Below are 14,620 nucleotides of genomic sequence, written 5' to 3'. Positions count from 1 at the left end.
GCTCATAATATCTTGTGAACACAGAAATAGATGGTTTTAAGTTAATTTACTATTTGTTGCAGAATGTTTCGTAAACCTACATAAGGACTATCAGCAAATCGTCTCTAATTTTGATCTGTCGGATTAGTGGGATGATAGATAATCAATATCGATAACCATGAAGCCACGTCCGGCTACTCATCGTAAAGTAATTGCACGTTATTAAAAATCAGTAAACTTAGGAGATATTTGACTGTCTATAATTCGACATTGTTTGAAATGCATCAAATGAAATTCCTTGAAATATCTGATTTGTAATAACAAAAAATTCAAAGTGTTTAACCTTAGATCAAAGTTGTTCAAAAACAAAAAAATGAAGCTCGATGATTCACATTCGCATCTGTCTGCCACCACAGAATCAGTAAAATATATGTAAATCACTCTATATACACGGGTGACTGTTTCATTGAGGAGGACTCTTCTACTTCACTTTTCCCTATTATTTATATCTGTCTCTACTTTATCTTCTCTCTGATTTGAAGTTTCAAGTAAGATTTAAGGGTCATACAGAAACACCTGTAGTCACTTGCCAGTCTACCAGTAGAATAGCATTTTTCTCAATTTTAATTTTTTTTTTGTGTTTCGTTATCAATTCAATCCTGCATTCTTTACTAGAATTTTTAAGAGCTTGTAAAAATAATTCAGGTTAATCATTATTATTTCTGACAGGAAAGTACGTTATAGTTTCTATTAACATTTACTCATTTTTCTTTAATTCGAAATACAAGAATCAATCAAAAATGCGCGATGAAAAGTTAAATTAGCTAATCTAGCACGGATGCTTGTAGGCTATGAGAAGTTTTGGCTTCTGTACGTTTGAAAGTATTTGTTAAAATTAAAGGGCACATTGCACTGATATTACATCATAGAATTATAATAAAATTAGTTTTTTTTTTTTAAAGCAAACCTACATTGGGCTATCTGCTTTGTACACTGTGGGAAATCTAGCCCCAGATGTTAACGTTGTAAGTGTATAAAGTTACCGCTGTCCTACCGGGAGTTTGTTTGTAATTAAGTACAAAGCTACACAATGGGCTATCTGTGCTCTGGCCACCACGGGTATCGAAGCCCAGATTCTAGCGTTGTAAGTCCGCAGACATAGCGCTGTACCACTGGGGGCCCTACCGGGGGATATACTGAAAGTGGATATAGATATATAACTTAAGAATAACTAAATGTAGGTGGACATAGTACTTACGTAGAAATATTTATACATATATACACAACCAATTTCCTCAAACGAATATACTTATATACGTAAATATTTTGGTGTTGTTTTAACTTTCTTTAAGGTTTATAATCATTCTGAAAGCTGAATCTGCATCATAGCTTTGAAGAATTCTCTATATTATCTGGTGTCGTAAAGTTTTTAATCTGTAAAAAAAAAATGTAAGTTCATACTCAACAGAGATTAGCCCGGACTTTCGAATAACCATGATAACATTATACTTTGTTATCTCCACAACATAGCAATTACTGGAATGGACTTTTTCTTTGGCTAGCTCATTATGTTACACTAGAAACCAGTTGAGTGTTTTGTGCATCTTACTATCAGTTGCTTAAATTTAATGTGAACGTGCATCGGATAAACGCCGTAATCATTAAAATGGCATTTACTAATTAAACTTATGTTACGACAACTTAAACCTGATCTTTCTTCACGTATTGGATTCCATGAGGTGCACATTTTAATAAATTTATTTTGGAAGGCAGAAAAACTCTACATAACATTTGGACGACGTAACAATAGATAAGTTCAGATTATACCGTCAATAACAATCAATTTAACAATATTACCTTTTATCTGCTCTTAAAGGTAATAATACCAAAATTATTTCCTTATTTCGACTGTTTTAGTTTTAATTCAATTTACAGCATTGAGAACTTCTAATGAACATCGAATAATATTCAGTCTACAAAGTATATCCGAATTACATCTCCTACATTTCTCTAAGGTAAAACGCTATCTGAAGGCCAAATAGTTAACTACAATATGTGACAATGATGTATAACAATCAGTTTTATGTAAAAGTTCAGAATTTCGGAGGATTTCAATTATGTAAATAATAAATATTTTGTAAAAAAGGTCAGTTAATAGGTGATTCGAGGAATTATATTTTATTAATTCTGAAATATCAGAACACAGATCAATAACAGCTGGTTTTTTTTGTTTGTTTCTTTGTCAATTTATCGAAATTTTGTGTACCCTACACTTAGTATATATTATGATTAAGAAGACAATATTGTAATGAAACAGCCTAAGGGTAAGAGCCCGATAATATATCGAAAATAAATAAATAAACAGTTATATCAAGTAAATATTATATATTTTGAAGGAAAGATTACTCCTCAAGCTTCAGTTGTCTTCTGAGCGACGTTTTCGCGTGTCGTGATGGCTACACTTCGAAACGGCACTAACCCTGTTTCTTGTCTCGTTCTTCCACAAGAGAGCGCTTTCTTGAAAGCACGTCTAAACTTGACAGACATGGCATTGTAGAGAATCGGGTTAATAGCGCTGTTGATGAAGATCATCGTCTTACAGAACATCAAGAACCAGAGTTCCATGTAGCGTTCTTTAGCCAGCGAGTTGTAAACCAAAAGTACTCGATAGGGCATCCACAGGGTAGCGAATACAGCTACAACTACAGCTAACATCTTCACCACCTAGCATAAAAATACGTTTTTAAGTAAAATGAAATAATTTTAAAATAAAGTAATTGGAAATAGCTCACTGACAAGTTTATTGATCTTGTGTTCTTCATTTATTTGATATATTTCCATTACCGACAGGCTCTTTAGTGGAATTTAATTATATTTGGCCCAAAATAACCTACAATCTGGGAAAGAAGTAATCGAAGTCTAACTTAATAAGTAAGAGACATTGGATTGTTGTAAGTTTTAATTCTTCTACACAACATGTTTCTGAAAAATGTTTGTTGTTGTTTTTTTGCTGTAAATTTATTGTCAATTTATGTGTGGCTGATCTTTTACTTAACAGACATACGATAGAAGAATAAGCATGTAGATTTTATGAGAAAAGATTAGATAAAGAAATAACTTTTTTCTTTACTACTACAAAGTGTAGCCGTTACTAATTGTAAGCTGATAGCCTAGAGGGAAGACAGCTATATAGTCAACAACATCCACCACCAGCTCTTGGACTACAAATGTCTCATCGAATAGTGAGATTTGACCCTCACTCTTACACTATATCCAGCCCCCCAGTGGCACAGCGGTATGTCTGCGGACTTACAACGCTAGAATACGGGTTTCGATACCCGTGGTGGGCAGAGCACAGATAGTCCATTGTGTAGCGTTGTGCTTAATTACAAACAAACACTATATCCATGACCCCAAACTGTGGAGCGTGTTTTTGCGACAGTAGAATACGAACATAGATCCTCGGACTCATGGTGTGAGCATGATGGCCAAAGAAGGAACGAAATAAGAAGGCATTAGAAGATGATGGACCTATATTTTAAACACGTGTTTGGTCAGAATATGTTTTTGTGCTTTAAATTGGTAAAACAGGAGCAACTTAAATTTGTTGAATTCTTCAAAATGAATTTAGTTCCGTCTCTTATTAACCACATGCTACCTATGTATGTTAAATATTGCCTATATGTGAGGAATAATAGGTAGATATGTTTTAATAGAGCGTTTTAGATATGTTTTATATCCTATAATGACATGCTTGCAAATTACACTTTGAGCGTTAAACTGAAATGCCTGCTTTAAAGAACACCAACAACATTAAACTATTTAATATTTGTATCCACACTTTACAGGCGTAATAAAAGTATATTTATGTATATGAATATTTATAACGCTAAGCATTAGTTTATCGTATCTTAACAGCTTGGAAAACAGAAACCAGAAATTTGTAGCAATAATCAGTTTGTTTTTCTATATATATTTTTCTTTATTATAAGTATACGCCGTAATGAATCTTATTTTTTAATACTTTTACACGAGAGTGGGTTAACCATGAAGTATAAACTACAAATATATCATTGAAAATGATTTACATTTCCACAGAAACTTTTACAGAAAGAACAGTGATGGAAACAATAGAATGTTAACGTTAATTAGAATGAATAGTATGAGTATTGAAGTTTTGTTATATGAAAAGTGATCCTAATTGACTATACACTAACGTTACTGATGGAAACTTTTAGACCCGGTTAATGCTGTACTGATTTTCCACTAAATGACTTTCTATGTAACGACTTTAGATTCCATTAAATGTAAAAACTGTTAACTATTTATTTTTATTTTCAGTTTACTTACTGATTAAGTATATTTTATTACAATTGACAGCTTTTACAGTAAGTAAGATTTGTTTCTAGAACAGGTACTTGTGTACTTGACAATGATCGCACCAGTTATCGAAACGTCGTACTTGTTCTAAAAATAAATCTTGCTTACTGCAAAAGTTGGAAATTGTAATAAAAATATACTTTAATTATTTGTTTGTTTCGCAGTTTTTGCGCAAAGCTATACAAGGACTATCTTTCATAGCCATTTCTAGTTTTGAACTGACAGACCAGGTGGAAGGCAACTAGACGACACTACCAAATGCTAACTCTTGGGCTAATCAAATAATGAGATTTGACAGTCAATTTTGCTGTAATGGAACGCCGAAAACCATTAACCATCGGTCCGCTGTCCGGCACGTCAACCACAAGTTCACGTCTGGTCCACCGAATAGTTATAAATATGCCGGAGATATATAGAACACTAACCAACCCGTACTCATAATATAGGTTTTTCATCTTAGATATTACTTTATAATTAGATCATTTTTGTTCAGTGTTTAAATTCATATCTACGTCGTGAATCAAGAATCGTTGATATTGTTAATGGTTTTATTTATAACGTTCTAAAAGTTGTTAAAAAATAAAATACATTTTAAAGCTCTATCAGTCAAATCGTTATTTTCACTGGTGCTGTTGCTGAATTATAGTTCTAATGTGGTGAAACAAGAAATATGATAAAATAACAGTATCTGTTTAAAATATGCAACATACAATTTTTGGTGTTTGTTTATAATTCTCTCTCTCTCTCGGGCCCGGCATGGTCAGGTGGTTAAGGCACTCGACTCGCAATCTGATTCGAATCTCCGTCACACCAAACATGCTCGCCCTTTCAGCCGTGGGGGCGTTATAATGTTACGGTCAATCCCACTATTCGTTTGTAAAAGAGTAGCCCAAGAATTGGTGGTGGGTGGTGATGACTAGCTGCCTTCCCTCTAGTCTTACACTGCTAAATTAGGGACGGCTAGCGCAGATAGCCCTCGTGTAGATTTGTGCGAAATTCAAAAACAAAAACAAACTCTCTCTCTCTCTCTCTATATATATATATATACATGGTAAAACATTTTATTTTATTTTATTTTATACTCGTGGGTCTCATACCTGACCTGTAATAATTCTAAGGAGTTTATAGTGCACATCTATGGGTCTAATTCCTAATCTGTAATAACTAGAGAGATTATAATAGATGTGTGAGTGTTATACCTCACCTTTTATAATTCTAAAGAGGTAAATTACATGTGTTGGTCTCATGTGAGGTCATTTTTACCAACCAACAAAATTACGATGTTATAAACACACAAAAAGGAAGAAAACAGCTATAGAATACGTAATTGTATGTAATGTGAAGCTATGTTTGGAATACAAACAATGAATTACTTATTTTTGACACAGGATGATCCCAACCTTATAATAGACATTTCCATAAATACACCAGTAGAAAAGACGGCTAAGAGTAGCATGTATTAATAACATCTTCTTATCCATACATAATACACACAAACATCTGTTATTTTCACCCTGGTTTTGTATTTATAGGTTTCCAACGTTCCATCTTCAAATATGCTGTATATTAAAATTTAGCTTTTCGTTTGAAAGCGTAAGGGAGTTGGTATTTATTATAAAATATTTTATGGTAATCATACCGTTAATAAAGATAACTTTAAATTTGTTTCCGTTATAGCACACAGTGCTAACGTATCGTGATATTCCCGGATGAAAACAACTACACACCTATCACGTTATTCAATGAAGGCACAATCTGTTTGAGAAGTATATTAAATATATCCGTCATTCTAGCACGTTATATATATATATATATATATAATTTTTACATGAACGTGAAAAGGTCTGCATGTAAGTAACGTGTAAATTCGCGAGGAAATAATGCACAGAGTGTGCCAGTAATGGGACCATTAATCATCGGTCTTCAGGGAACTGAGTGAGTATCAGAAAGTTGTGTCATAGGAGTTTATCAAAGAGTTCATAAATCTCGGTTGACCGCGATATCGACAGCGTGATATTACTCTGACCTATTTACTGATAATTGACCATTCGTTTTACAATAATTTACAGGGACCGCCTCCATCTTTCTTTTTGAGAGAATTGGAACTAACCTGAATGATAAAACATCAGCATTGTTTTAGAAACAAAACATTACTATGATAACATTAACGAAAACAAACAGTATGAGGGAGAGTTAAACGATTTTTATGTTGTTCAACCTGGCTTGCAGCGCCAAAGGTACTAATCCACAAAGATTATCAAACTATATTTTTTCTAGCTATCACGGCGTTTGGAAGTTTTGCGACGTAGAAATATTGCTTTTTGAATTTGAACATCAACAATCTGAGAACTTACCTGAATAAACCAAAGTAATACATCTACAATAAGCTTTTTGTTTCCTTTTTACTACAGGACTGTGCTTAACCTGTGGTTAGCGTGGCGAGCTTGGGATCCTAAAGTCCAAGGTTTGAGCCGCGATATGCCACCCAACACGTTTGCACTTTCAGCTGTGGGATATCATAACTGTGACAGTTAATCCCGTTCTTTGACTAAGAGTTGTAAAAAATATGTGCATAGACGGCGAGTGCTGCTGACTTGTTGTCCTCTCAGCAGTTCTAAATTAGGGTTGACTGCCTCATTCATCTCTTAGGGTTACTGATCAGACCATTTAGCCTGTACATCACATAAAGTGATATTCAAGTAGAGAATATCAAACGTAAAAATTTATTATCTACAAGTACTAAGTAAAATTATTTGTCAAATTTGTAAGTTCTTATAAAGTGTACTGTTCGTTAAACATGTCTCAGAATGTGTTATGCCTTATATAATGCCATGATCTATATAAATAAATTGTGACTGTGTTCTAAAAGTGCATAGTAAACAAAAAATTTAGATGATTTTAACTGTTCACAAAGAAACATATACCTATGACAAAAGAGACAGATGTTTTTATTTTTACTTTTATGGGTTTTGCAGCTGTTGTAATAATATCGTTACAGTAAAAAGTCATTATGCTTTAACACTGAAAAATGTTCTCAGAAGAGATAAAACTACTAGAAAAGCTTTATTTTTTTAGACTTTCGCCCTCTTCCATATATATATATATATATGACAATTTAGACTAGAAAAATTTATAAACTTGTTAACTATAAAGCATGATTTGAAGTTGCGAAAACCATGTGTTTCTTTTTACCGCCCAGTAGCTTGTGCAACTTCCTGATAGCGAAAAACCGGATTAAAGGTGATAAACTACCACACGACCAGCTTATAATAGCGACTTGGATTGATTACAAGCAGTAAGGCTAAACTCGCTATCTCAAACGAACATGAGCGAGCGGGCTTTATCGTGGCTAAACTTATGAAAACAGTTGTAGCTCTTTACACTCAGTATTATCTGTACTTTTTTTTCTTATAAATTTGTATATGTTTTTTCAAAAATAATAATATAAACCCAAGCCTAAACAGTATAGTATGCAGATATTTTATCCTGCCAAATAAAACGTCTTATTTTTTGTTTATAAAGTGTATTTATTGAAGGAATTTTTGAATCACCCAAAGTTTTATTTTGGTTATTAAATGTATGCGATAACACAAACAAAATTCAAATTAATAACAACAAAAATTAAGAAACATTCTTAAAGACGTGAGACAAGCAGTTTATACAAGGTTGTAACATGTAGGTATTTAAATAATATAGAATAATAGACAGAAATTATTAAGTAGTTAGACGTTTGATCCTTTTGATATGGTATAGTAATATGTATATCGAGCATAAGATGATACTTTGATACAATTATACATCTATGTTTTGTTTACATGTTCAGTCTTCAGAACCTAAATTAAAGATAGTGTGTACAAAACAACAGTGCACCATGTTGCATCACAAATACGAAAAAAAGAATGTATAGGACATCAGTGGATACATTAATAAATTAGTTGGTGGTAGTTATTTTCTTTATCATTGTTTTCAAATTATGGCTCAATATTTCACAGTTGCGAGTGTTATATGGGTTACTTCATTTTACCAGCTAACGCTAACAGTAACCGAACGTTCATTATTTACAGTAGCTTTAGATGTCAGCGTAAATCAAACTCGTGTGTCTCGTAAGCAAGGATTTTTAAGTTAGTAGGTCATTAAACGTTATGAGGTTTGCTTCTTTGTTTGCTGTTAAGCGCAAAGCTATACAATGGGTTGCATGTGCTGTGCCCACTAAAGGTATCGAAATCCGGCTTTTAGTGTAATCAACCTTCAAACTTATGACTGGGAGGGGGGACGTTATGAGGTATAAATGTTACTTCTAAGCATCGTGATCGACTACAGTAATATCGGGATATTCTTTCTTGAAGCCGTTAAAAGGTTTAATATCAGCAAATCTCATTATACTGGTTAGAGCAAACACACAAAGATATGCATGTTTTTTATTAACTACCATCAATGTAATTTCATTTCAAAACTTGTAATGTATAGTTGAGAGTAAATCAGACTCGACCTGAAATAAAGCAAGCAAATGTAACACAGCACATTCACAATAAAACAACACACTCTGTTAAAGAAAACAGGGTACGTGAATTTTATCGGATTTAGACAATCATAAAAACGTTCTCCAGCTTCCAAGTTGCTTTTGTTTATTAGCTTACTGAAACAGAGAAGCAGATAACCTCATTAAACAAAGACAAGATTAAAGACTAAGCAGAAGCTGACTTTGACAAATATTACATTCTATCCTATTCTCTACCAGCCAGGGCTTTCATAATACAGCGTCATCAGCTAAGTTCATTTAACAGAACAAACGAAATCAGAGTCTCTGACTTCCCTTATCTTCACATGTGACCAACATGCTAGACAACCTTCAGAGACCTTCTCAACAAATTATATATCCAAAATGCAAAGAGGGAAGAATAATGATGTCATGGGCGAGATAAATCCTTTAGGACAAGCTGAACTGAATTTATATGTAGAATATCTTGTTTCTATAGTTTCTATATAATTTTAATTGACGCAAAAATATGTCCTAAAAGTTCTAAAGTTGTATGAATAAAGATATATTTATATATTACGATACAGAAAGACTTAGTTTACTATATATACGTATCCTAACGTCCCTCCTTTTACCATCGGTCATGATTAATTTGCTAAGTTTTATATACCAGTCAAACTTTTAGTCAGGACTCAACATAACGTAACAGAGCCATAACCTTAAATCTGGATAACAAAGTCACAATAGCTACACAAGATAATGTGTAACATACAGATGTAACAACTAACAACGAAGAATTGTGGAATACGTAAAAAATATTTTTCATCAAAAGAAGAGTAAAATACATAAAAATATACTTCAATGAAGAATAGTAAAATACACAAAAAATATACTTCAATAAAAGATGATAAAATACATAAAAAATATACTTCAATAAAGAATAGTAAAATACATAAAACGCAGAATAGCGAATGTTACCCACGTTACAAAAAGATCTGACTTATTCTATTCTACCATCTTAGGTTTTAAAAGTTGTACAGTTTAAAAAATACTTTAAAGTTTATTAATTTTTAAATTAGATGATGTTAAGCGGTTATCTACATTTAGTTGGCGTTTTTTGAAGCTTGTATCCCCCTTTTGGATCATGTTTTACTACGTTTTTGCTTTTAGAAAATACATTCTTGGGTTTTTTGTTTCTAAATTTTAGGGCGAAAGAAACCCTTTGACTTTTTTCGTATAAGCCACAGACAATAAGTAGGACAAAACAAATCATAAGGAATACAATACATGCCTTTCAACAAATTATACAGTAAAATGGAACTTCTCTTGGCTGTTCACTTATTAATAAGTGTAATTCTAACTCTTGCCCTATTTCTACATTAACAAATAAGGTTTTTATTCTGTTTTCATACCTCAAAATTGTATTTTAACTTTTAATGAATTAATAAAGAAATTAAAGTTTAATTACTACATATGATTTATATCATATAAACTGTTTTTATTATTTAATTATTTATGCTTCTGTTAACAAGCAAAGTTTAATTATTCGAAGCTCAGAGCTTTTAATTCCAACAAATTACACCAAGTTAATTATATTAAAGTTGTTTGTTTCCCTGTTGGAAATATAATCGTCATTGTTGTTAGTTTCATCAGGAAATTTGTCATTTTAAATCTTACACTATAAAGGTAAGACTTTTTACAAAATTAATCTTGAGTTATGCATATAACGTATAAATCCAGCAGGATGAAAGGTCCTAGAATCCCCAGGGAAATTTTAATGTATTTCACGTTAATCAAAATTTAATTGTGATCCCAACAACGTGATGTATACATTAAATCGTTATAGTTCAAGAAAACTTGAATAATCATAAACATTAATAATCATAGGTTCATAAATACAAACACTAAAACAAGTAAAATACCTGTAGGCTAAATCACAATTTTAATTTAGAGAATCAATATATCAAAACATATGTATCTTTAGTAGAAGTTGATTCAAGCAATTTCATAACTTAACTATTTCGCATTTCATTTTATTTTGTGTAAATGTTTACCATTTATATTATATAATTGGACCTATGTTAACTGTGTTATGTTGAAATGAAAATGTTATTGAAACCTATATTTCTTCTTTTCTCTTTAAATATATAGTGGAATTTGCCTGTATGTTTTTAAGAATATCTTAGTTTAACCTAATAGATTTTATTTATGCAACAGTTTGCACCGACAATGTCCTCCGGTGGTCCAGTGCTAAGTTGGAAAGTGTAATAACGCTACAACTCGAGGTTCAATTCTCTGCAATGGGCACTTAGGCAGAAAAACTAACATACAGATTTGTGCTGAAAAGAAACAAGTATATCTTATTAACAAAATTATTAACTATACATTTTTCTTTTCTGAATGTTGAAAATTAATGAGTCTCAAATATTATGTAGAACAATATATATATATATATATTATTATTATCTGAACGTACTTCAATTTAAACTTACAGTGACATAAGACTTGGAAAATAAATGATCGGAGATTTAATAGAAAATCAGGATATCAAAGAACGAGGAACTAATTTTATTAATTCTAAAATAATCTTATAATTGATACTATTAATTATTCATAATTCCAGAAATTAAGAATATGTATGTTTTATATATTTTGGGAGTATAATCTAGCAATAGGTAGGACCTTTAGTAAAACAAGGCGCAATCTCTTATACTTAGGTAATATGTGCACGTAAATACGAAGTCATTAGTTTATCTGTATCATAAATTTCTTTATTTGTTTTTACTCTTATGTACAAAACTACACAATGGACGATCTGTGCTGTGCCCATTGCAGAGGTAGGGTCCCGAATTTTAGAATTATATGCTCTCACTCTTATCGTTATAAAACATAAGCTACGTAACTGCTTAAAATAAGTTCAGGTTATGTCTCATAAGATATGAAGTGATACTTTTAATTCAGTTTTATGGCAAGTAATTGTATCGTATTTGTATTTATAGCAAAACCACTAAGGCTGTCTCTAATTTTGAATTATTGATCATAGGTTTGGAACGCATCCAGAAAATGGATCCAATCATCTACCATTCAGCTAAGGAATTGACGGACACTCTCATAACGCACTCATAGTGCAAGGAATAGTCAGTGGTGTCACAGAGATTCGAACATGGCTCGCCAGCTCCGAAATTCAGAGCTCTGCCAGAGGGCCAACCCGCGTCTTTGTGAGGTAATAAATAGTTATCATTAAGTTTTTGTAAAGATATAATTACTTTATTGCGGTTGGCAGAATTCTGATTAGTAAACTTACCCAGTACTATTATACAGACAGAAAATTATTTCGTCATCAGTTCATCTTTTTTTGTTTAATATTTATTGTTATTGAATATTTTTTTTGAGGATACAGAATTAAAAATAAAGGTAACTTTCTAACAAACACACTTAATCATAAGTAAGGCCGAAATGAAAAAAGTGAAAATTATTTTCCGTCCTTACACTTGTGCTGCCAATGAAGCACATGAGATAATAACACTTTGGATTCTTTTCACATGCCAAAGTCGGAAATCAAGATGTAGCAGAGAGCCACACCCTTTTCTTTTGGTCGTTTATTTTCCTGTTTCCATTTAGAAATTACTAACTAGTCCACCCTGTGGGTTCATTTCAGATCGCATATCATAGTAGAAATCGAGTGAAGTTTTGTGTGCAGTTAGGACAGATAAGCCTAAATTTTAATTCCATGCTAATACATTTATGATGAGGTGGTTGTAGAGTTAAAGATAGTTTCCTGTTTTAGGATTATTTTATTTTATTTTGCTTTTCAGCCACTTTAACTTTTTTCTTACCAAAGTCAACAGCTACATTTTTGGGTAAGTGGCGCTAGCCAACAGAAAATCATGCAAATGAAATTAATCTTTCGAAGCTGACATCGCTGAAAAATACATAGTTATCATCATTGCAAAAGATGTATATAATTATTTTAATGATAAACTTGATAAGAAAAACTATATCTAATTATTCTGATCGCTATACAACAAAATAACCCACAGAGTTGTCTCCGCACTAGTTTTAATCTTAAACACTACCATGATGAACTTGGGGCACTTAGAAAAACTTGAAAATTCACTTTAGAATATATCCTAAGTTTAATTTTGTAATAAAGCAATGACAAAGAGACATTTTTGTATATTGTTCTTGTCCATTGTTCAGCCACCTTGATCTTAAATACGGAGTAGCGTTCTTGAAATTTTTCACATTAAATTATTACAATTTCAAAGCATTTGAAATACGTACCTCAATGACACACGAGACGAGCGACAAAATATTTTGTGCACTTAAAAATTGATTTTGTAATAATAATTCTTCCGGACTGTGTAAAATATGCACGTAATACGTAAGGAACTCTGTCTTCCAAATGGCTAAAGCCAGATATACGTTACAGATTCCGTTCTGATGTTATTATTGTTCAACAGGATCCACAGATACGTCACAAGTTCTGTTGTGCTAATGCAATAAAACTATAATAGGTTCTACATTTAGCATGATACTGATGGTAAAAAAATAGATCTACTAATGCATCGCAGAATTCGTTCTTTTTATGTTAATCAGCTCTAATAGGATCCACAAGTAATGTTATTCTTATGCTACTTGAGACTGATAGGATCTAAGCATTACACCGTTTTATTTCTTCCGTTTGATTTGGTACAGATTTATACAATTACCCAAAATGTATTTTGTTCTAAGTAGTTGACTTATATATTTATGTATTTAACAATTGTGCATTTCTAGGTCTCTTTCTCTCTCTCTCTCTATATATATATATATATAATAAAACACTGGAATACCAGATTTTTTTCTATCCTTTATTGATTTCTTCAACCACTTTAGTGACTTCAGAGATCAATTTTTAGAATATAATTTTACTGAGGATCTATAACAAAAATATTTCATCGTTTGATCTGAAGAACACTTGAAAATGTAGTTTATACAGTAGTGCATTGTTTGTACAAAATGTTGAGTTCATTTTATGCTATTCTGTAACTATAAAAAACAACATTTAAATCACACGTACTCTACTGTTATAAACACTTTTCTCTACAGATAAAAGCCACGCTTTTTCTTCTGTAAGTCAAGAAGACAGATTTAAATTTGTAGGTCTGATACAATGCTTATTCAAATAAATTAATTGATTTTATTGTTTGCGACAGGTACAAATAATAGCCACGTAGAGAAAATTGTAATGATAGTTTAGGGAAATGAGTTTGGTATGTTTGTCCTCTCAGATGGCTTCCTCTGTTATAAAAAATTGAGCCCTTTTTAGTAACACGTATGTTGGCAGTGAAGGATTTCACTTTAATGAGCAACATGAATGAAGTGATGGTGAAGTTGTGTATTTGAGAATCAGCATTAACATCTGTTTGTTTGTTTTGATTCTTTAAACTATTCTCTTTCTAGGTAGTTTAGAAATATCATATGTGTCTAGCTATAATAACAGTTCGTGTTGACATACACTTCAACCTGGTCAAAAATAGCTTTCAAACACAGGATGAAATAGCACATCATTTAATGTAATGTTTTACATAATATTATGTGCAATTTATGACATTTCAAAAAGTTTGTTTAGACGATATTAAAAAAAAACAATCCGTAAAATTAATCTCTCTCGGAATAACATCAAAATAGCTTGAAATTCATAAAATGTATCACCTAACTCTTGTTTTGATATAATCATTCTAATTTTAGTGGATCGAATGTAACTCGTGGCTATATATATATATATATATATAAGGTTAT

The 14,620-nt window shown here is 31.8% G+C and overlaps 1 protein-coding gene across 1 annotated transcript in view; it reads right to left on the bottom strand.

Annotated features, from left to right (window-relative positions):
- Positions 1 to 1,758: 1,758 nt before the first annotated feature.
- The window catches only part of LOC106464837 (thyrotropin-releasing hormone receptor-like), a 22,097-nt gene continuing 9,235 nt past the window's right edge, over positions 1,759 to 14,620 (bottom strand). The window contains exon 2 of the mRNA XM_013924993.2: positions 1,759 to 2,703. Coding sequence (XP_013780447.1) covers positions 2,389 to 2,703 — 315 coding nt within the window. The 3' untranslated portion in view covers positions 1,759 to 2,388. The remainder of the gene's footprint in view (positions 2,704 to 14,620) is intronic.

This window comes from Limulus polyphemus, unplaced genomic scaffold, assembly GCF_000517525.1.
Source record: "Limulus polyphemus unplaced genomic scaffold, Limulus_polyphemus-2.1.2 Scaffold1755, whole genome shotgun sequence".
NCBI classification, from domain to species: Eukaryota; Metazoa; Arthropoda; class Merostomata; order Xiphosura; family Limulidae; genus Limulus; species Limulus polyphemus.
This window is presented reverse-complemented; position numbering and strand designations above follow the sequence as displayed.